This window comes from Lipophrys pholis (assembly GCF_963383615.2).
Source record: "Lipophrys pholis genome assembly, chromosome: 12".
In the NCBI taxonomy this organism is placed as follows: Eukaryota; Metazoa; Chordata; class Actinopteri; order Blenniiformes; family Blenniidae; genus Lipophrys; species Lipophrys pholis.
The window spans coordinates 17,960,908-17,981,429 of NC_137641.1; the positions used below are offsets into that span (position 1 = coordinate 17,960,908).

At 44.9% G+C, this 20,522-nt stretch overlaps 1 protein-coding gene across 4 annotated transcripts in view; it reads left to right on the forward strand.

Annotated features, from left to right (window-relative positions):
• tjp2a (tight junction protein 2a (zona occludens 2)) overlaps positions 1-19,675 on the forward strand; it is a 42,903-nt gene extending 23,228 nt beyond the window's left edge. For all 4 annotated transcript variants that reach the window (XM_080477517.1, XM_080477514.1, XM_080477516.1 and 1 more), the window contains 22 exons: positions 4,534-4,658; positions 4,744-4,846; positions 6,119-6,872; positions 8,045-8,148; positions 8,252-8,405; positions 9,534-9,645; positions 11,287-11,417; positions 11,494-11,578; positions 11,662-11,812; positions 12,112-12,220; positions 12,964-13,183; positions 13,275-13,462; positions 13,553-13,648; positions 13,732-13,811; positions 13,904-14,114; positions 15,788-15,888; positions 15,961-16,185; positions 16,335-16,439; positions 17,234-17,443; positions 17,740-17,817; positions 17,917-18,002; positions 18,078-19,675. In XM_080477517.1, coding sequence (XP_080333643.1) covers positions 4,534-4,658; positions 4,744-4,846; positions 6,119-6,872; positions 8,045-8,148; positions 8,252-8,405; positions 9,534-9,645; positions 11,287-11,417; positions 11,494-11,578; positions 11,662-11,812; positions 12,112-12,220; positions 12,964-13,183; positions 13,275-13,462; positions 13,553-13,648; positions 13,732-13,811; positions 13,904-14,114; positions 15,788-15,888; positions 15,961-16,185; positions 16,335-16,439; positions 17,234-17,443; positions 17,740-17,817; positions 17,917-18,002; positions 18,078-18,219 — 3,570 coding nt within the window. In that variant the 3' untranslated portion in view covers positions 18,220-19,675. The remainder of the gene's footprint in view (positions 1-4,533; positions 4,659-4,743; positions 4,847-6,118; positions 6,873-8,044; positions 8,149-8,251; positions 8,406-9,533; positions 9,646-11,286; positions 11,418-11,493; positions 11,579-11,661; positions 11,813-12,111; positions 12,221-12,963; positions 13,184-13,274; positions 13,463-13,552; positions 13,649-13,731; positions 13,812-13,903; positions 14,115-15,787; positions 15,889-15,960; positions 16,186-16,334; positions 16,440-17,233; positions 17,444-17,739; positions 17,818-17,916; positions 18,003-18,077) is intronic.
• Positions 19,676-20,522: the final 847 nt, after the last annotated feature.

A 20,522-nucleotide genomic window follows, 5' to 3' on the forward strand; every position in this document is an offset into this window, starting at 1 on the left:
ATAGTGAAAACTTCTGAGACAAGTTTTAACAGAGTGTTTTTAATAGTGATGACAGGGGTCACACTGCATTGATAAAAAACATAGCGTTGATTGAAATTACAGTGGTGACTGGTCAACCACTTTCTACAGTTTGCTGTGTAAATTTACCTTTTCTTTTATTTAGCAAAATTAATCATTTCTTTAAACCAGAGCAGTGAGCTTCAGTAACTGCAGCTGATAATGATCAACAGTGAACATTAATGTATGTAATCAAATAACTGTGTATATTTTAGCCCGCTTTAAGTTAAAAGTTGAACTCAATGCCCAGCCGGTCTGTTCCTCCCTCTTGTTTAGAAAATTGATCCGATTTGGAAATGAAAGGTACAAAGTTGGTCTGAACTGTGAGTCATGTGATCCAATAAGCCCCCCGTACTTGACTCACAGAGAAAAAGTTCCAGCTTAGATCAGGAACTCCTTCATGGATTGTTTGAAATGCAATCTCAGTCATTTTAGTGTGGGCCTACCCCGGGAGGCTTTAAGGTCAAAAACCCTGTTCCTGAACCCAAAATCAGGACATGAACAAAAAAATTATCAGATGCATGAATGTTTCTTGATCTCAGCCAACATTTCTTTTTATTAATTACACAAAAGTCAGCAGTATGTGGTTTAATTCTGGTTTAGAGCAAATGATTGGGAACTCTGGTCACATTGCTAATAAATTAGAAGACAATAGAAATACTTTATTAATCCCAAGTGGAAATAAACTATTGGGTCTAAACTGGGTCTATCTGTCCCTCTCAAGATGAACCTGGGCTGTTTGGACTAACGAGTTTGACACCCTGGCTCAAAGTGTCCCTTACTTGCTTTAGAAATGAGACGCATGTTTAATACTGCTTCACTGTGCAATGTTTGAGGTGCACAGTCATACAAAACTAAATTTCTCATCTGTTGAGTCTTAATTTGGATAATGTTTGCAAATAAGACATCATTTTAATTAAATCACCTGAAATAGTTCTCTTTACTAACTTTAAAGGACCACAGCAGTATAAAAACATGTTTATACATCTGTATAACCTGAGGGTCGAGTATTTTAATAAGTTCCCAGTAAAGGATTAAAGCCCAAACAGCTAATGAACACAAGCCAGTAGGTTTTATGATTTAAAAAGAAAAACAGAAAAACAAGGAGATGCATTTTGTCAGCTTCCATGTTTGCCACCAGCATAAAGACCAGTTGGTTCCTTTCTGGCTCTTTAACCATGAAGCACGTGTTTATCTTAGATAACCTCTGTGACGAGCTCATTGTCCCGCGCCGCTGCCCGGCGAGGTTCAGAAAGGTCCTCCGCTGCAGGCGTGTGACCTCGGTGTCGCACGGCAGCTGTCTCACTTTTTACCCTCTACTGCTGTGTGTTAGCATCTTACTGCTGCTTCTGTCATATTCATCACACAGTAACTCGGAGAACTGCTGGTTTGGATACTTCCTCTCAGTCCGATGCGATGAATACAGTCCAGGGTGTCGCACTCGTTTAGCTTCAGGGGCCACAGGCAACGCGACTTGATCTCAAGAGTCCCGGGCCAGTAAATAATAGCATTGTAATATATAAATAACTGGAGCTTTAGATCTGTCTTAGTTTTAGTTCAACCAAGTGTTAATATGTAATTGAGAAGTTCACATTTAATGAACTATCCTTTAACAAGACATGACAAATTTGAATAATAGAATTGCGACGTCAACAATATGATGTCTCAGTTCACTGTATGTTTTACAACTTGCATATCGGAGTGGATTTTTATTGCATCATTGACATCTTCAAAGGCAGAAAACATTTAGCCACATGTAGATGGAACTCAATAATATCGAAGGCTAACTCTAGGCTAAATATTATGATCAGAATAACAAAATCTGGAATTGATCTTTAAAGACCCCTCAATATCCAGCTTTTCAACATTTTCACCTGAGTCTGGTTGGTTTAAAAACATTGCACTCAAAGTTTATTGCCCCATCCAGCTTTGAATGTTGGATTAGATGAGCTGCATTCAGAATCTGCTGTGTCTGTGTGAGCTGGACTGGCTCCGCCCACACATCCCCATCTTGAGAAGAGGAGGAAATACTTCCTCTCGTGGTGCCATTTGCCAGAGCAGAGCTGCCTAATTGTGGGAGGGTCAAAGGGAGGGCCTACCTTGATTGGGATTGGGTAAACCCCAGATGACACTATGTTGGGTTTGAGTTTTGATTCGCTCGTTGGAGCATCACAGTTTTTAAAAATTGCAACAAGCCAAGGAGAGAGAGGACAGACTTTCTTCACTCTGGGCCGTCATTCATAATATGACATCTTTAACGTAGACTCTTTGCTCCATAGGGACGCACCGATCCAATAATTTTTTCAGTTCCGACCCGATTCCGATCAATATGATTTGATGCTGATTCTGATATATATCTGTATATTGTTGTTGGTGTAATGTGTGAGCTTACACAAGGCTATAGAAAACCACTCAGCTCCTCTTCTTAAAAAAACTAAAAATTAGGGAAGCAATGAATACATTCAATTTTGAATTAAATATTTGAAATTAAAGTGCAAAAACTGTAGATGAAAAACAAATATCAACACCATCCAGAAAAGCAACTAAGTATAAGTTATATACAATAGTGCTTACCCTGAATTGCATAACTTAAAATATTTAAAACTCAAGTGCAAGACCTGTAGAAAACAATAAACAGCAACATTATGAAATTGTTATCAACATTATTATTGTACAATAAGATCCGTCATTTTCTCTGCGTCCCATTCATTGTCTATGTGAAACGCACCGCGTTGCATGCTGGGTGCCGTGCGTCGCCCCGGAGCTGCCAGCAGCTCATTCGCATAAAATTGAATTCTGCCAACTTTGTGCAAACTAGACATGCGGAGCGGAGCACGGGCTGTATCTCTAAACTTTGGTAAAAAGTCAAAACTAGTCACAGTGGAAGCAAAACGACTGAATGAGCAACTGCACAGCTTATTTCTCGCCTCAAATGTTTTCAGAAATCCGTTTTGCTGAACTGTTTAAGTAATAAAAGAGAAAGCTTGACTGGGAGGAAGGTAGCGCAGCTGCGACCTCCATGAGCTAACTAACCAATTGAAATGACATATTGATCAGCGCGACACCGGCACTGAACCCAAATAGATGCTTTACAGTTAAAATGGTAAAACGCATAAAAAAAAAAAAGATTATAAAGAAAAACTTTTTTGGGCTTTTGTCTCCAAACACATAAAGGGTGAGTTCTCCGTTCATGTTTCACTTGTTTCTCTTTCTTGAATGGATGTCGCATGGTTACGCTTTATTCTTGCGCAATTTTGACGACTTGCGTCGTCGTAGGCTGTGATTCAGCTTGTTTCCATCATGCGATCTGCACAGGGCAGGCTTCAGGTCATGCCCAGAGTTTATTCGATTCTTGTCGTACCGTGTGGCTCACTGTGAACTTATACGATTGTTAAAATCGCACAGTGTGCAGCGGGCATAACGTGTGCTGGAGAACATGCAGGAGAACATGCACTGATGTGGTTTAGTATTACTATAACAATGTTTTACGATAAATGCAAACTTCTAAACAGACTATTTCAATGTTATTGTGATTTATTCTCACAAATAAATAAATGCTCTTTCTCTGTCAGTACATAATTGTTTGAGTCTTTTGTTCCTAAAACTAAAACTCTTAATTTGAATCTTCAGAGCATTAATGAAACATAATTTATCATAGTTGAGTCAGTCTCATGCAATATGTGTATTGGTCATGTTGATAATGATAAATATTTGACATATTGTGCAGCCCTACATGTAACATAAAACCTTTTGAAACCCCTTCGGTATCGGAGTGACGGAAGAAAAGCCCACATCAGTTTCAACATTTTGTTTTTAAACAGTAGCTGCAGCTGACCATCCAGCTGTTTGGTAATTGTTTGATTTTCTTAGTCTCATGTAGTGAAGTCGTAGATTATTACCTTCGTTTTTCAGAAGGTTTGGAATAGGAGCAGACTGAGCGGTCAGATCTCTGCCTGCCTCCCTCCCTCCGGGGCAAAACTCACTCGGCCATCTGCTAAAGACAGAGGGAAGTGGTGTGTGTGTGTGTACGTGTGTGTGTGTGTGTGTGTGCTACGTGCAGATGGAATGGAGCGGATAAAGAGACAGGTCATCAAATCTCGGACCTAATCTCTTGTGCACAAACTGGAGCAATACCAGGTAGAAAGCTTCCCAAAACGTCCCACAAGAATTAAGGAGCCTGATAACATCAGGAGCTTTTTAGAACTGTTTCAAAAAATACACACATGCGCTCTTACACCTGGGAGATTATATTGAAGCTGGAGGCCAGCTTTGTATTTTGAGTAGTCAAACACAATATGTAGAGTTAAGATCGACGCTAAGAGACGCATCTGTAATCGCAGTCGAAGGCAAAATCTCTTTAATCATGATGTTCAATACCCACCGGAGCACGATGGTACAGTGTGAGCCACAGGGATTACACAGCGGCTCTGTCTCCCACACTGCTTTTACGCACGCTCTCTCTTTTCCTTTCCTCAGGATCCAAAAATGGGCTTCGGCATCGCGGTGTCGGGAGGACGGGACAACCCCAATGATGAGAGCGGCGAGACGTCCATCGTGGTGTCCGACGTCCTGCAGGGAGGACCCGGCGACGGGCTGCTGTTGTGTGTACCTCGTCATCTGTCGAGATCACAGCACGTAGAGCAGCCTGGTGAACAGTTTGAACTCAAAGTAATGTGTGTTTTTCAGCGAGAATGACAGAGTCATCCAGGTGAACGCCATCCCCATGGAGGGCGCCCTCCACTCCTTCGCCGTCAACGCCCTCAGGAAGTGTGGAAAAGTGGCAAAGATCGTAAGTCGAGCCGTCGCTTTGTTTGGATCATCGGCTAAACAGAGTTGAATGTCATACTGTGAGCGGTTTAGAGTGAGGTCCTGTCCACGACAACGTTTCAAGTGAAAACACGTCGTTTTTGTTGTTTCACATTTACACAGCAACATTTTGAAAACGATGTCTGTTCACACAGAAACAGCAGAAACGCTGAAAATGATGTAGTTAGCATGCCAGGCCAGGAGTTGGTGCTGTGTGTTGTTTTTGTAATGAAGCCACACACACGTGCAAGCACGGAACAATACGCTATAAACATTAACAATGGCAAGAACACAGACGATGAAGTTGGATTGTTATTCCACGCGACTCAAACTAAAAAAAACTACCAAGTCCCTACGACAAGGGATTTTCTCTTATCAAGATAACTACAAGGATTAACCCTGTGTTTTTCCGTACTACGACGTTTGCTCACTTCTCCCCGGGATAAATCACCACTGCAACTTGCGCTGAATGTCTAACCTGCTCCCGAGCAGGTTACGTTCTCGATAAGACCTCAGAGCTCCGCCTCCTGACCAATCAGATCTCTTGGAAAATGACCTGCCCATTCTTAAATGATAGTGATTGGTGAGCAGGTTTAGCACTGTGAAAGTTTTGCATTTCACTTTGTTTATACTACGTTGTTGTGTAAACAGCCTGTGTTTCAGTCTAGATATATTTGATTTAACACTTAAATGTGCCACAGTAGTTTGGTGCTTCGGTTACTTTCACACTGGCCTTCTCTTGAGGGGAGATGTTGCTTGACCCATGTGGAGCATCACGATTCCATGAATGCTGAATATGACATCAGAAAGGAAATTGCCTTTATGCATCGCTGGTATACAATACATAAATATAAGTACTTTGACGTCTTCTCTGCTCAGCCTTCTGGCGTACACTCTCGAGTTGGACACCAACAGCTTTTGTGTGGCTTTCACAGACAGAACGGACTCAGACGGAAAAATAGTTAATGTATTGGAAATATTGTTATTGTTTTTATTGTTTAAACTAATGTAATTCTGGGATGTTGGCCCACATGACCAAATGTGGCCCCCTTTTCAAAAAGGTTCCAAACTTCCCTGATTTACTGGTTTTGTTTAACGGTGCAAAATATCTCTCAAACACAAAGTTGGTGTGAGCTTTTATTACATGTTTCTCTCTTGCTTCCAATCTGAAGCTACTCCTTGGTCATTCTAATCTGTACAACATCAGGACTAGTTGGTTTCAGTAGTAATCTCTTGTTTTTGTGTAAACCTTCAGACAGTGAAAAGGCCCCGGAAGGTCCCTTTCAATATGATGAACCGGCCCCCGTCCCCCGACGACAGAGTCTTCAACAACGACTACAACGACGACTATAACTACGACCAGGACCGCCGCAGTGTGTACAGCGGCAGGAGTGGCGGCGGGCGGGACCCCAGCCTGGAGCGGGAGCGCGGCAGTGGCTACATGGATTCCGGCTACCACACGCGGGAGCGCGATTACGACCGGCAGGAGCGCGGCAGGAGCATGGAGCGGGACCTGAGCCCGGACCGGCAGTACAGGAGGGATGGCAGCCGGGGCCGCACCTTGGACCGGGAGCGCAGCCCCGACCGCCGTTACAAGAGCGACCACGGGCTGAACCGCGATCACAGCCTGGACCGAAAGTACCGCGACCACAGCCCCGACCGGCGCTACCGCAGTGAGCGAACCCTGGACCGAGACCACAGCCCGGAGAGACGCCACCGCAACGACCGGCCGCTGGAACGTGCCAACAGCCCCGACCTGCGCTACGGGCGCGGCAGCCCGGGGCGAGGCCCTGGCCCGCGGGACCACAGCTTCGAGCGGGGCCGCGAGCGCGCCCCCAGCGATCCCCGGAGGTACGACGAGCCCATGAAGCGCAGCGGCAGCAGGGACCGTCTGGATCGCTCGCCGTCACCTGCCGCACCGCCCATTCCTCTGCCCCGCCCGGCCCGAGACCTGGAGCCGCTGGAGAAGCCCGTCAACGTTGTGCTGCTGAAGAACCGGCCCAACGAAGGTGAGGAGATCAAGACCTTCTTACTAGTTCCCATCTGGACCAGATTCAGAAATGAACAGGTATAATAGACACGAAGACCCGAGCTGAGATATCAGTGACGAGATAGCTGTTGTGGAAGCTCGCTACCTCATTGCTCAAAGCCAGGCTGTCAGGGTGACTTAGTTAAAACACCCATAATGCAACAGCTATAGGAGAAGGTTTTTGGACATTTCACTGTATTTTCCACTACAAGTTTTATTTAAAATTGGCTTTATGTTGAGATTGTAGTCATTTCTGGTAGTAATTGTTTGGTTTTGTGTAACTATCAAAGTTTTCCTCAGGTATACGCTGTGTCACAACAAAGAAAAGCTTTGAAGTTTAAATTTGGCCCACTCAAAATGAAATTGGACTATATGTGGACCCTGAACTAAATCTGATCTAGATACACTTTTTCCCTTCCATGACACACTGTGATTGTCGTTTTTAAAAAATAAATACATAAAATATATAATAAAGTTAAATCTAACCTCTCACAAAGGTTTTGCCAGAGATTTCTCTGATACAACCAATTGGACTTGCAGCAAGTGTTTAAAAATATATATATATGGAATTGGTGATTTTAGTGTGTTTCTGTAAATCACATTCTAGTACAAGAGGACTGATAATAATAAAAAAAAAACAGAGAGGTAAGCGTCTCCCACCTCTAATTCCCTGGTCCAGCCTGCTCCTCCCATAGCATCTGATCCCCGCTGCCGTCCAGAGAATTTGAAATGCAGCATTTTAACGCCTCTGAACATTTTCTCAACAAGCAGTTTCCTTCATAAAGTCCAACATTTTCCTCAGACCTCAGCAGAACATCAGGATATCAATATTAGACCCCGACATAAGAGAAACTCACTTGTTCTATTTTTAGTCTTAGAAAAGTAGTTATTTCTACCAACTCAATATTCAATTGAAAAATGTGGGTATTTTAGATAAACATTGAATTAAATGAATAAATAAATATAAATATTGTATTCAGAATAAATGGAAAATGTTGATTTCAGGACAAGCTTTACCTGTGAAATGTTATTGTGAGACTCGATTGATCACAAACAAACCAATCAGTCGCGTTTAGGCGACTGAATATGTTGGTTTAGCTTGCCTGTCTTGTCGTGATGTGCTGATGTTGGTTTATTGTGTGTGTTTTCCAGAGTATGGCCTCCGTCTGGGCAGCCAGCTCTTCATTAAAGAGATGACCAGCACCGGACTGGCCTTCAGGGACGGGAACCTGCAGGAAGGAGACATCATCCTGAAGGTGGAGCAGCAGATTCACAGATTTGCTTTTGAACTGTGTGCAGTGAGAAGCGACATTTCCTCATGTCCTCTCTCTCTCTCTCCCCCTCTCTCCCGTCGGTCAGATTAACGGCACGGTGACGGAGAACCTCTCTCTGAGCGACGCCGGGAAGCTGATCGAAAAGTCGCGCGGGAAGCTGCAGCTGGTGGTGCAGAGAGACAAGCGCCAGGTGCTGATCCGAGTCCCGCCGATGGTCGACAGCGACTCGGAGCTCGATGGTGAGAGACAATCGACACTGAAAAGCAGCAGGTCCTACCCAGTGTAGAGGCACAGCTGGCGACCCCATCTTCATCACCACCTCCACCATCATCATCATTCTATAGAGAGAAAAAAATCCACTGCGTCTGAAAGTCATTTAAATCGACTGTGGAAACTGTTGATGTTGCTGTATCTGTCAACCAATCATAAAATAAAGCTTTTAATCACTTTTCAGTCGTATTTAAACGTTCTTTCATGTTCGAGCTTCTACTAACACACAGCGCTGACCACCCGCTCACCAAACAATCACCGTAATCCCTCCACCCTCATCGTGATTACTCATTCTTTTATACCTGTTTTTAATGTCACATGACCAAACGCTCTGCCCGGATTGGTCCCCGCCAATCTGGATGAGTGGTGTGAGTGGATTGTTCACTGACCAAATGTTTGCAGGGGGGAGGGAGACGGGGGGGAGAATCGCCCAAGGACTTGTGACCCACTTTGTCTGGTTTTGGGCCTGCGTGTCTTTGTGCGTGTGTATGTGTGTATGTGAAAGTGCGTGTGTTAATGCGTGCGTGTGTGTGTGCGCATGTGTGAAAGTGCTCACTCGCCTCGAGTAGGGTGATCTAATCTCCGATCATAATCCTGCTATTGGATATGACAGAATTTCATTACACTCAGGTTTTGCAGCAGCAGCCTTCTGGATTTCAGCCGTCCAGCGTCCCTCTTTGCAAAAATCCCTGGGAACAATAGAGGCTCACCGCAAAAGTGTGTGTGTGTGTGTGTGTGTGTGTGCGGACAGGGAGGGGAAATGAGGATTTTTCACAAGTCGCCTCGAGTGCATCCATTTAATCTCACTCTGATGGATATTTCTGTGCTGCATCACCACTGTGAAAGTGCACTTCAGGGCTGCTAGAGTTTAACCACTTTTTTTTTTTTATCTCCCGATTGAGGTCTTCAGAGCTGTGAATGCGTGTAAATGTTGAGCACGCTCAGCTGACCTTCATTCGCCTGTGCTGGCTTGTCTTCACCGCCTGTGGGCCACTCGAGATCTGTGAAAGCGTAGTGATGTAATCTGTAGAGCGAAGTCGCCAGCGTGCTGTTGCATCAGAGAGGTTGTGATGTTTTACCGTCTTTGTCGTTGGCAGATATCTCAGAGATCGAGTCGTACCGCTCCTACTCTCCACAGGATGAGCGGCGTGGGCACCACTCCGACCTCTCGTCCCACTCCTCCAATGAGAGACTTCGAGACAAGCCCAGGTATTCGCCAACACCGGAGTCCAACTGAGCTTGGCTAAGCCCCGCCTCCCATTAGTTACTAACTCGAACAAGCCGTCAAAACTGGAGTTTACATGGCAGCTGTCGGTGTAGAAACCAAACTGCAACAGGCGCTAGACTGCGTTTAACCACCTATCTTAACATCAGTGTTCATCAGGTACTCTAGATGGCGAGCTGCAGGAAGCTTATCGCTGCTCGCGTTATGTGATTGATATTTTACGACTAGATTATTAGATTATACAAGACACTGCCTTAGTTTGGACCAAATGTTGACATTCTTGTTTGTAGTTATGGCGTTGAGTTTGTGTGGTCTGACACATCTTAATCTACAGGAGATGTTTGCTCAGGTTTGGTTTGTGTTTGGGAAATGAGATTAAGTCAATTTAGTTGTATATTCTGTCACGATAACTCGTATCGCTGTTGCGCAGCCCCAGGCACATTGTTCAACCATTTTAAATGACTTGGAACAGCTCAGAAAACAACAATTGCTTCTCTCTGGAGGTGAGAAAGTTTGTCCCAGTCCAGACCGTTGGTAGTTGAATGCTATTGATTCATTTGTGTTCAAAGCTGGAGCTTCACCAAAAGGTCAATTCCTGCCTTCACTTGTTCGTCATTTCAGAAGCTTGTCTGTGAGGGTTGTCCTCTTTTCCAGTTGGACTGCTGCATGTATTTCCTTTTTCTTTTTTTTTTAAAAACCTATTTCAAAATAAAAACTAACTTGCAAGCAAACAGACGAGGAAAGGAACACACTCCCTATAAACAAAGCACATCTAGCATATAACAGTGGCGACAGTCGTAACATTAAATGAAGCCGTCTTTTTGTGCACATGAACATCAATACATTGCTTCAAGTGTCATAATCTTGATATTTGTCCTTTCCTGGCAGAACTTTCAGCACAGGATCCTAGAGCTTATCGAACACATCTCCTGTGTTGTTGTCATTAAATCTCAGTCTCTCCTGATGTCTAGTATTTTCCATTCCTACCATCCACAGTACTGTATCCAGTTTCCACATTAGGACAATTAACGTCTTTGCAACCACAATTCCAAACAAAACAGTTTTTTTCTCGTGCTTGTTATAAGAAACAAGCATGATTGTTGGAATCCTGATCCTCTTGATACAACACTTCCCGGAGGCTTCAGAAAAACAATGAAAGATGCTTTTCCAGTCTATTTTAAGTTACACACATGTGAGCAGAGAGCATGTGTTGGATTACTAATGTTAGAAACATCAGGATTAAAAAGCTGTGCAGTCTTTCTCTCGAGTAGTAGAGGCCATGAAATTAACCGAGTGTTCGTGTAGTCTTGGTTTGTAAGTTTATGTAAATCTGTCAAAGCTCCATTAAACATCTGTTGACCTCAGTTTCAACGCTGTCGAATAAATGAACACGAAATGAGAAATCTGCACTGCTTCTGTTATTCATGTGTTGATAAAGACGGCAGGAAAAACAAAACAATCAGGATAATACAGGATTATGTTTATTCATGCTCCACAAAGCTTCCCCATCATCCCATCTAATATTAGAACGAGTGTGGGTAAGGTTTGAGTTGTAGCTGCTCCTCTTGGATGGTAGTGGGAGAAACGATGTGTAATTCCAACATTTGACTTTGCGTTATAACCAGAGAGGATCCACCAAACAGGCTGGCGAAAATGGGAGCCATGCCGACCCCATTCAGAGGCGCAGACAGAGGTGTTGAGGACACGCCCCCTCTGCAGGCAGAGAGGGAGGAGCCCCGATCAGAGACGCCACCTGGTAAAACAACCGCGCCTCCTTGTGAAGACACAAACTCAGTGGATCAGGTTTAAACTGTACTGTTGTGTCTGTGCAGCACCAGCAGTCACCGCGGCCCCGAAGCCCCACGCTCCTACCAAAGTCCCTCTGAAGCCGAACCTGGATGACCAGGAAGTATACGGGTCAGTGGTTCACCAAGAAACTTCAGGACACAGTTGCAGGAAGGAAGTGGCTGATCTTTATTGTGATGAACTTTGCGCTGCAGGCCCAACACGGTGATGGTGCGTTTCCAGAAAGGCGACAGCGTGGGTCTGAGGCTGGCGGGAGGAAATGACGTGGGCATCTTCATCGCCGGCGTTCAGGACGACAGCGCCGCCAAGCAGGAGGGGCTCCACACCGGAGATCAGATCGTGAAGGTTGTTGAATCAAACTTTTAAAATCCTGCAGATTCACATTAGTCCTTCAGTTCTACCAGTACCCTCACCACACCTCACTTTAACCCATAGGTGTACAAAAGACTATTTCCAAATAGTCTTTTTAGCATTTGCTTTAAAACTAGCAAAGCTGTTTGTGTTCCCACTTCTGCAGAGATAAACAAACTACATCCAGGAATGGGGGAATAAAAACGATATGACATGCACAATGTTGCATCAACCTTTTCTTTTGTGATTCTTTCATGTAATCTTCTTTCTTTCTGCGCTTTCTGCCGTTTCAGGTAAATAACATGGACTTTAGAGGGATGGTGCGTGAAGACGCTGTCCTCTACCTCCTGGAAATCCCCAAAGGAGAAGACGTAACCATTCTGGCACAGAGTAAACCTGAAGGTATGAAACTGACAGTAACTAATACAGACTGCTCTTTTAAAAATGAGTGAATAATACTTTCCTGCCTCTGAGATGTTTGTGTTAAGAAGAGTCTCCTCACAGGTCACATACATGGTGACTGTAACTTCAAGTGTGAGTGAATTAGAAATGCAGTGATGGAAATTAATCAGTGGACCAACAATAAAGCCGTGTGGTGCACCATGCTTGATTAAATATATATAAGTAGAAATCCAACCTTTTATTTTATTTCAATTTAGTGACTTTACTCTCGCAGATTGTCAGTGGGCTGGACAAGGCTGGATAAATCTACAACATTGTAGAAGTTTCAGGCATGTGAAAGGACAACAACTATCGCATCACAAAATATCCAATCGGCTGCAGATTTGTCGCAGAGTAAAGTCAGATTAGAAGTCCAGGAAGTGACGACGTGGCCCACAGAGTCCTGAACCGACAACACGGAGCCTGTTTGGGATTAGAAGAACAGATGGAGCCGGCGTGAAACCACAGAAGATTTCTGCTTTGATTGAAAAGTGTTTTAGGAAACATTTCTGCAGAAATCATTCAAGTGGCTGTTATGACAGTATTATAATGACAACAAAGTTAAGTGTAGAACAGACAAATTAATCTCATTAGTCTTGAGTGCAATTCTTCAAATCTTTGCTCAATGGTGAACCAGCATCAGTAGAACTAGACTGGCCTCAGTATAAAGATGGTATGAGCTCCGTTTCCTCCTTTCGTTTCAGTGTACGAGGACATCTTGGAATCAGGCAGAGGCGACTCGTTCTTCATCAGGACCCACTTTGAGTACGAGAAGGAGGCGCCGCAGAGCCTGCCGTTCTCCAGAGGAGAGATCTTCAAGGTGACGGACACGCTGTACGACGGCAAGCTGGGCAGCTGGCTGGCGATCCGTATGGACAAAGAGAACCAGCTGCTGGAGAAAGGGATCATCCCGGCAAAGAGCAGGCGAGTGACGTAGATTCAAAACCTCCCGGTCAACTGGACGGATCCTTGAAGCTCAGAGAAATCACACAATGTGTCTCGCTTTGTCTCACAGAGCCGAGCAGATGGCCAACGCTCAGAACGCCGCCCGAGCCGCGTCCGGCAACGATCGAGGAGACTTCTGGAGGCTGCGAGGTCAGAGAGCGGCCAAGAAGAAAGACCTACGCAAGAGCCGAGAGGACCTGAGCGCCACTCCGGTCAGCACACGGTTCCCCGCCTATGAGAGAGTGGTGCTCCGGGAAGGTGCTTCAGAAACACTCCACACCCCAGTGACTGGTAGTCTCACGTTTCTTTCTTCATGTGTGAAATAATCTCCTCTCTGGTTTTGTTCAGCTGGTTTCAGGAGACCCGTCGTGATATTTGGTCCCATTTCCGACACCGTCAATGAGAAACTGGCCAACGACCTTCCCAATGAGTTTGTCGTTGCGAGTAAGTGTCATTTAAAGGGCATGTTAGTAACGAGAAGAGCAGATTAGTGGAGATTTGTGTCATTGCTTGGCTCTCTCTTTCAGAAACGGAGCCCAAAGATGCAGGGAGTGAGAAGTCATCCGGAGTGGTGAGACTGAACACCATCCGACAAATCATCGAGCAGGTACACAGCGGTGGAGGAGCCTTGCAGGAGGAGGCAAAGTGCTGTCACATAACATCACATTCACCCTCCTCCTCCTCGCTCTGCTCCCACAGGACCGTCACGCTCTTCTGGACGTGACCCCCAAAGCCGTGGACACCCTGAACTACACCCAGTGGTATCCCATCGTCATCTTCCTCAACCCCGACAGCAAGCAGGGCGTCAAGACCATGAGGAACCGCCTCCTGCCCGGGTCCAACCGCAGCGCCCGCAAGCTGTACGAGCAGGCCGTCAAGCTGAGGAAGACCTGCTCACACCTCTTCACCGGTACGGCCGCAGACCTTCAGCCACTGCAGAGGCAGGAAGGAGACTCCAGGATGTATCGTACCAATAATGTTATATATTGTGAATCCAGTGCTCATGGAAGAGAAACACCATTCACAACATTTTTAAAAAGAAGAAAGCTGTGGTTGCTGAGGTTTCTCTAGGAGATTCTCAAAGTGCAGAAAACGTCTTGAGTTAGTGGAAGATTTGATGGAATAAGCTGCTGAAGAGTTCATTGAGAAGACCGGTTTTTCAAAGTTGCAACAACTAGTCCAGTTTATTGGTCATATGATCGTATGTCGGTGATCAAAACAATGAACGACCATTATTTTTTTCTACCGAGACAGAGAGCTCTATGGAATGTTCACACCATAACGTTTTCAAAGAGACAGCAGCAACATTCTGTGGCATCGGGAGTAATTGAAAACAATTTTCAGAGTTCACATTTTTCAAAATGCAAAATGTAAATGGGGAAATCACAACTTTTCTGAAACTCTGCAGAGTGCACATGTGCACTATGGCTGCAGTTCGGAGTGCATCGATGCCAATAACAGTTATCAGGTCTTATACTACACTTTCACTCGTATTTGTAAAAGATCCCTGACACCGCCCGGCGAGTATTACGTGACGTCATTCATCAGCAGCAGGCAGACAGGAAAAGACGAGCGATGTCAGCAGTTTGGAGATTCTTTAATATTCATGAGAATGACACAAGTAAGACAGACTGTATATTATGTTCTGCTAAAATCTCAGTACGAGCTGAAAACTAGTTTGTACACCAGCAACTTAATCACCAGAGACACGCTGAAGAGTTTCAGGCTCACACAACAGTGGTGCCGCATGCTAAACGTGGTTAAAGTATGAATGATAGACTCAGTAATGGAAATCTGGAGCGAACTCAGTCCCTCGGTCTGCAGTCTCCAGTACACGCAGGCCAGTGTGTAGAGAGATGCTACGCACTGCGCTATGTTTACCCGAGCCTTTAAGGCTGTTAAAGGTGACGTAGCATCGACACAGGCTGTGTGGAGGTGGTTTGCAGAAACACAAAACCTTCGCATATTGTTTGCATAAGGAGTATAAATTAGTATTAATGGCTTCAATAAGTACTTGTATCGTGACTCGTACTTTAAAAAAGGTGGTATAAGTGCATCCCCAGTTGCAGTCTCGTTTTTCTGAACATTTCTAAGTAACAATGGATTCAGATTGTTTGTGCTGCTCTCGCTTCAATGTTCGTTTGTTTAGATGCGTTTTTAACCAAGCCGACCTCAAACTTCCACAAATAGAATAAAGTTGAGATGCTGCTGCAGCTGCACAGGCGCCCGGAGTTAAAATATTTAACAATGATGGTCGTGTTTTAAAAATATCATTCCCCTCAAGATCCCAGCTGCATGCTGGGTAATACAGACACCAGCTTTTGACAGGGAAGAAGGAAAGGAAGAGGACAGACATGAATGTAGTTTGCTGCTCATCATACAGTCTTTTCATGGAGCCAGATGTTAATACAGTAATGAACAGATCAATTTGATTGAATGGCATTTAAAGTGTTTTTATAGGTTTAAAACACTGAAACAATCCATAAAATGTGACATTTAACTCCATTAACCCTCCAGATTGTTGGTCATCGTCGGTGCTGCTCGCGCTGGATTTTCTCAGACTTTGTTTTTCTGTCCTCCCAGCGTCCATCAACCTGAACTCGGCGAATGACGGCTGGTACGGCAGCGTGAAGGATTCTATCCGGGAGCAGCAGGACCGCGCCGTGTGGGTGTGTGAGGGCAAGGTGAGCCTCATCATCTCTGCAGCTCACGCTCACCGTCTCCATAGAAATAAGTGCTGATGTTTCTCTCTCCAGATGGACGGGTCAGAGGAGGACCTGGATCTCCATGACGACCGCATGTCCTACCTGTCTGCGATGAGCGCCGACTACCTGAGCATGGACAGCCGCCTGACCAGCGACTACGAGGACACGGCGGACGAGGGCGGGGCTTATACCGACAACGAGCTGGACGAGGTGCTGGACGAGCCCCATCCCGTTTCGGCCATCAGCCGCTCGTCGGAGCCCGTGCTGCCGGACGAGGTGGGCGTGGCCTCCTGCTGACACCTGTGTCAATCAAACCTGACCACCGAACATCCTGACCTGACCCTGTCCGCCGTCTCTGTGTCCGTCTCTGTGTCCGTCTCTGTGTCCGTCTCTGTCCGTCTCTGTGTCCGTGTCCATGTGTATAGAAGCTTCACCCTGAACCCCGAGCTCGTATGAGGAGGGCAGGTAGCAGAGAGGTGCTGCACAGAGAGCCCAGTCCCCCACCTTCCTTTGTCCCCGAACCCCCCAAGGTGAGAATCCCCGCTCCTCCTCCTCCTCCTCCTCCTGCTCCTCTAACAAATCATGTGACCTCTAAGGCCCAACAATCTAACTTCTGTCTGTCCATCCGAATGTCTGTGTGTTCACCATTGTCAATGTTTATAGTGTATTGTTCTCTGTGCCTGTGTGGCTTCATTACAAAACCAAACAGCCCCCACTAGTGGCCCAACAGGAAAACAACATTGTTTTCAGGATTTCTGCTGTTTCCATGTAAAGTTACATCATTTCCACTATGAAACAACTGAAGTCATCTTCTGAAGCAGCAAACAAACGGATCAAAGACACAACAAGAGACAGCAGCTGAAGTTGGTTGGTGAGCAGCCTGGGTGCTGCTCTGATGCTGATAGGAGAAGGGTGTTTGGAGGAGATCGTTGAGGCCATGTTTAAAGGAAAGGAGAAATGGGAACTAATACTTAAATCCTACTGCACTGCAATCGGGAGGAAAAGTTAGTTCTGTGAGTGAAGTGAGTTCTTCCATCTTATGTTCCAGACCGTCCTACAGTACGGAGCGTGGAGAAATAAGTCTGATAATCGCTGCTATGAACGTTGAAACGTCCTTCCTGTTCGGGTTGGGTTAGGGTCCCCGGCAGAAATTAAGAATATGCTTCTTTTTAATGCGTTGACAAATTCGAAATTCTTACATCTGAATCTCGTGGAGGAGATCCAGCCTGAGTCCATCATGAAACTGTCATGAAGCCTCCGCTGCTCTCGCTCGTCGCCTCGCTGATTCAAACCGTCCTCCGTGTCTCCTTCCTGTCTGCTGCAGGTGCGTGCTCAGACCCGGACCGACTCCACGCGGAGCTACGAGTCGCACTCCAGCAGCACCATCAGCAGCGACGCAGTGGGCGTAGGCAAACCGCTGCCACCGCCCGTCGCCCTGAAGCCCGCCATCGGCCGTCTGAACCAGTCGTCCGGGGAGCAGAGCCCGGGGATGGAGAACGAGGTCGATCCCGCCAGCAAGTCCTTCCTGGGGAAGGTGAGCGTCTTCCCCCATCCGCTCACATTTCCTCCTTTACAAGCTCCACCCACTTTTACACCCTCTTACTGAGTCATTAAACAACTTTTATTGCTCTTTCTTCCTGCTTCTCTTTCTCTGCCTCTAATATCAAATAGAAAATGGGTGATCAGGTAACTGCAACCTTTGCATTCCTGTGGTGATCACAGCTCATCTCATTCAGTGTTTCATCACGGCTCCTTTCATGTGGACGTGCACTCGCCCCTCATTTCCTCTCTATAAGGACTAATGACCTTCTTGTTCCTGCTCTGGCTCAGATCCAAGCGTTTGAGAAGATGGACCATCTGGCTCGAGCTCAGAGGCTTCTGGAGCTGCAGGAGGCGGAAAACGCCCGAGTCAGTAAAATACAAAGAGAAAGTAGTGAAACAGTAACTGTGTCTAAAACTGTTTATTTGTAGGTAGTCTGACATTTGTGTTTGTGACCCTTCATCCAGCTTGAAATCGCCCAGAAGCATCCGGACATCTACGCCGTCCCCGTGAAGCTGCCGAAGCCCAACCTCAACCGTCCTCAGCCAATCGGGTGAGAGCGTCGGCGTCATCGCTGACCTTTCCATTGCCTGACGCCTGACTAACTCCTGTGTCTGTGTCTGTCCAGGTCCAGCTCCCACGCCGAGCCGCAGGCGTCCTCCCGGCCGCCGTACGCTGAGGACGACGAGGCCGAGTACCGCCGGCATCTGGCCGACCAGAACAAGAGAGGCTACTACAACCCGCAGAAGTACAAGGACACGGAGCTGTAGGCCCAGCAGGGGGCGAAGGCGCGCAAGTGGACCACCCGTTGCCATGGCAACAGCTTTTGTAGCTTCACGACAAAAAGAACTCTGAACTCTTTCATTCGTAGTCCGATGTCGTTTTTTTTTATGTTGTACAGGACATGTTGGCACACCTTCGTCATGAAACGTTTCTGTCAGTTTGAGTTCCCTTCTGTTGATTTTTTTTTTTGGAAGAAATTAAGCTGAAACTTTGGAGTTTTTTTTGAGACACGAAAACAAAACCTGAGCTGGACGTTCTGGGTGTTTGTGGATTTTCTCCTTGATTCTCACAGTGAGTGATTCCTTTTTGACCACTAGGTGGCAGCGCCAAGTCACTTCAGTATTTGCTGAATAGACTCTCTACATCATCTTGTGGTATAAAGTAGTATTGCGATGGATAGTTTACACTAATAATTCTTTAAAATTATGTCAAAACTGTTTCTGTAGTTTTTGAAGATGTAAAACGGTACAAAGCACAAACCTTTTCTTTGTTTACACTGAGAAATAGTGAGAAATTGCGACAAAACAGTGACGTCGATGTTGAGGTGTTTTGTATTTCTTTGACCAAAAGATATTTAACCTGAATCATTGACAGTTTTTTATGAAACATGTTCACACTTTTACAAATGCAATCAAATATTTAGGTATATGCTGATTTTTACGCTTACTATTGATCACAAGTCATGCAAACAGAAGCATTGCACCTGAAATTATGATTTTAGCAGATATTTAACAATCGTGAGCTGACAAACGTCGGGTCATTTTGTCTTGTAATACTAGTTCATGCCACCAGGTGGTGTAGGGAGTCGGTGTTTAATCTGCACGAGGCAGCAGAGATGCTGCAGTAACTTAAACGTGGCATAACGCGGATCTCGTACACTTGATCTTTAAATCCAACTACGGCACGAGAGGCAGAAACTGAAACTGTTAACCGAGTCACGTTTTGTTGTTCTCGTCGTTCCAGCTGTGAATCTTCATAAGTGCCTTTCAGCTCTTCTTCCAGCCTCAGCTATCAAACATCTGCAGACTGTTCACTCAAATGTTAACCTTTTCATCGTCGTGATCGTCGTGATCATCTGAACCCAGAACCAAAAGACAGATTTAAAGTGGAAACGTGTTACTTTTACAGCAGCTGCACACAAACGGAGACAATCCTTTTTATGGTTTTTATACTGATTATTCACCAGCTCACAGATGTGGTGACAATCATGTCGGTTTATCTTCTGTGTCCCCGTTCGTCTGTGATTTTCTTTTTTTTTTAGTTTGTGATCTCCTGAGTGTTGCACCACAGACTCTTGGGAAATTCTAATAAATGATTCTTTTTTTTTTATTATTAACCTTGTGTCCGAGTCTACTTTAGTTTTGAGAGTATCAACCGATATTGTTTTTAAATGAAATGAGGCCAAAAATAACTGAAACAAGTGTAATAAATAGTCCAGAATGTGGCTGTTTCTGATCAGCAAACTGCACAAAACATCTTTCATTTCCATTGAATGCAGCCGTGTTAATCTTGTTAATCTACAGTTGGTACATAATCAAGACTTTTTCAAGCCGATTTAATTATAGAAGTTATTGATGTTATTGCATTTAAAATGGACACATTTATTACATTATTGGTTGCTGGACACACGCACACATGGAATTAAGTGGGGCTACACGATATCGGGTGGGATTAACGCTTAAGTAGATTATATTAATGTATTTATGCTCTGAGATTTACTCTTCAAATCACCTCACTCCTCCCTCAGGCGATCACAATGTTTCAGTTCATTTTTTGTAAATTAAAAGCATTTTATTATTATTTCTAAATGTAAATCTGCCGAGCTTCAATGATCTTGAGAAAATCTTGAAGCAGTTTGTGTCCCGCTGCCACGGTTTCTGCAGATGAGCCCATCAAACTGACTGAATATCTAAAGAATCAGATTTAAAAGTGACAGTGGGAAAAATCTATTTGCGCTGTTGCTCTGATCAGCTCTTAAAGAAGATGCCTGCTCAGGGAGAACATGTAGAACAACCTCAGTAGTTTTATTTCTGAGCTGATATGATGCACACACACACACACACACACACACACACACACACACACACACACTCATTGAGATTTAGTTTTCATGAATCTGATCATTTCATGACTTGTTAGAAAATGTCCAAATAACAAGGCTTTTTAAAAGGGTTCAAGGTGAGAAGTGAGGATCTGAGAGCACGGAGAAGCTTTAAGAACTTCCAGAGACACAAACCTACTTTTTAATGTGCAAATTATATTAAATCTAATATTAAATCTGCAAAGATTG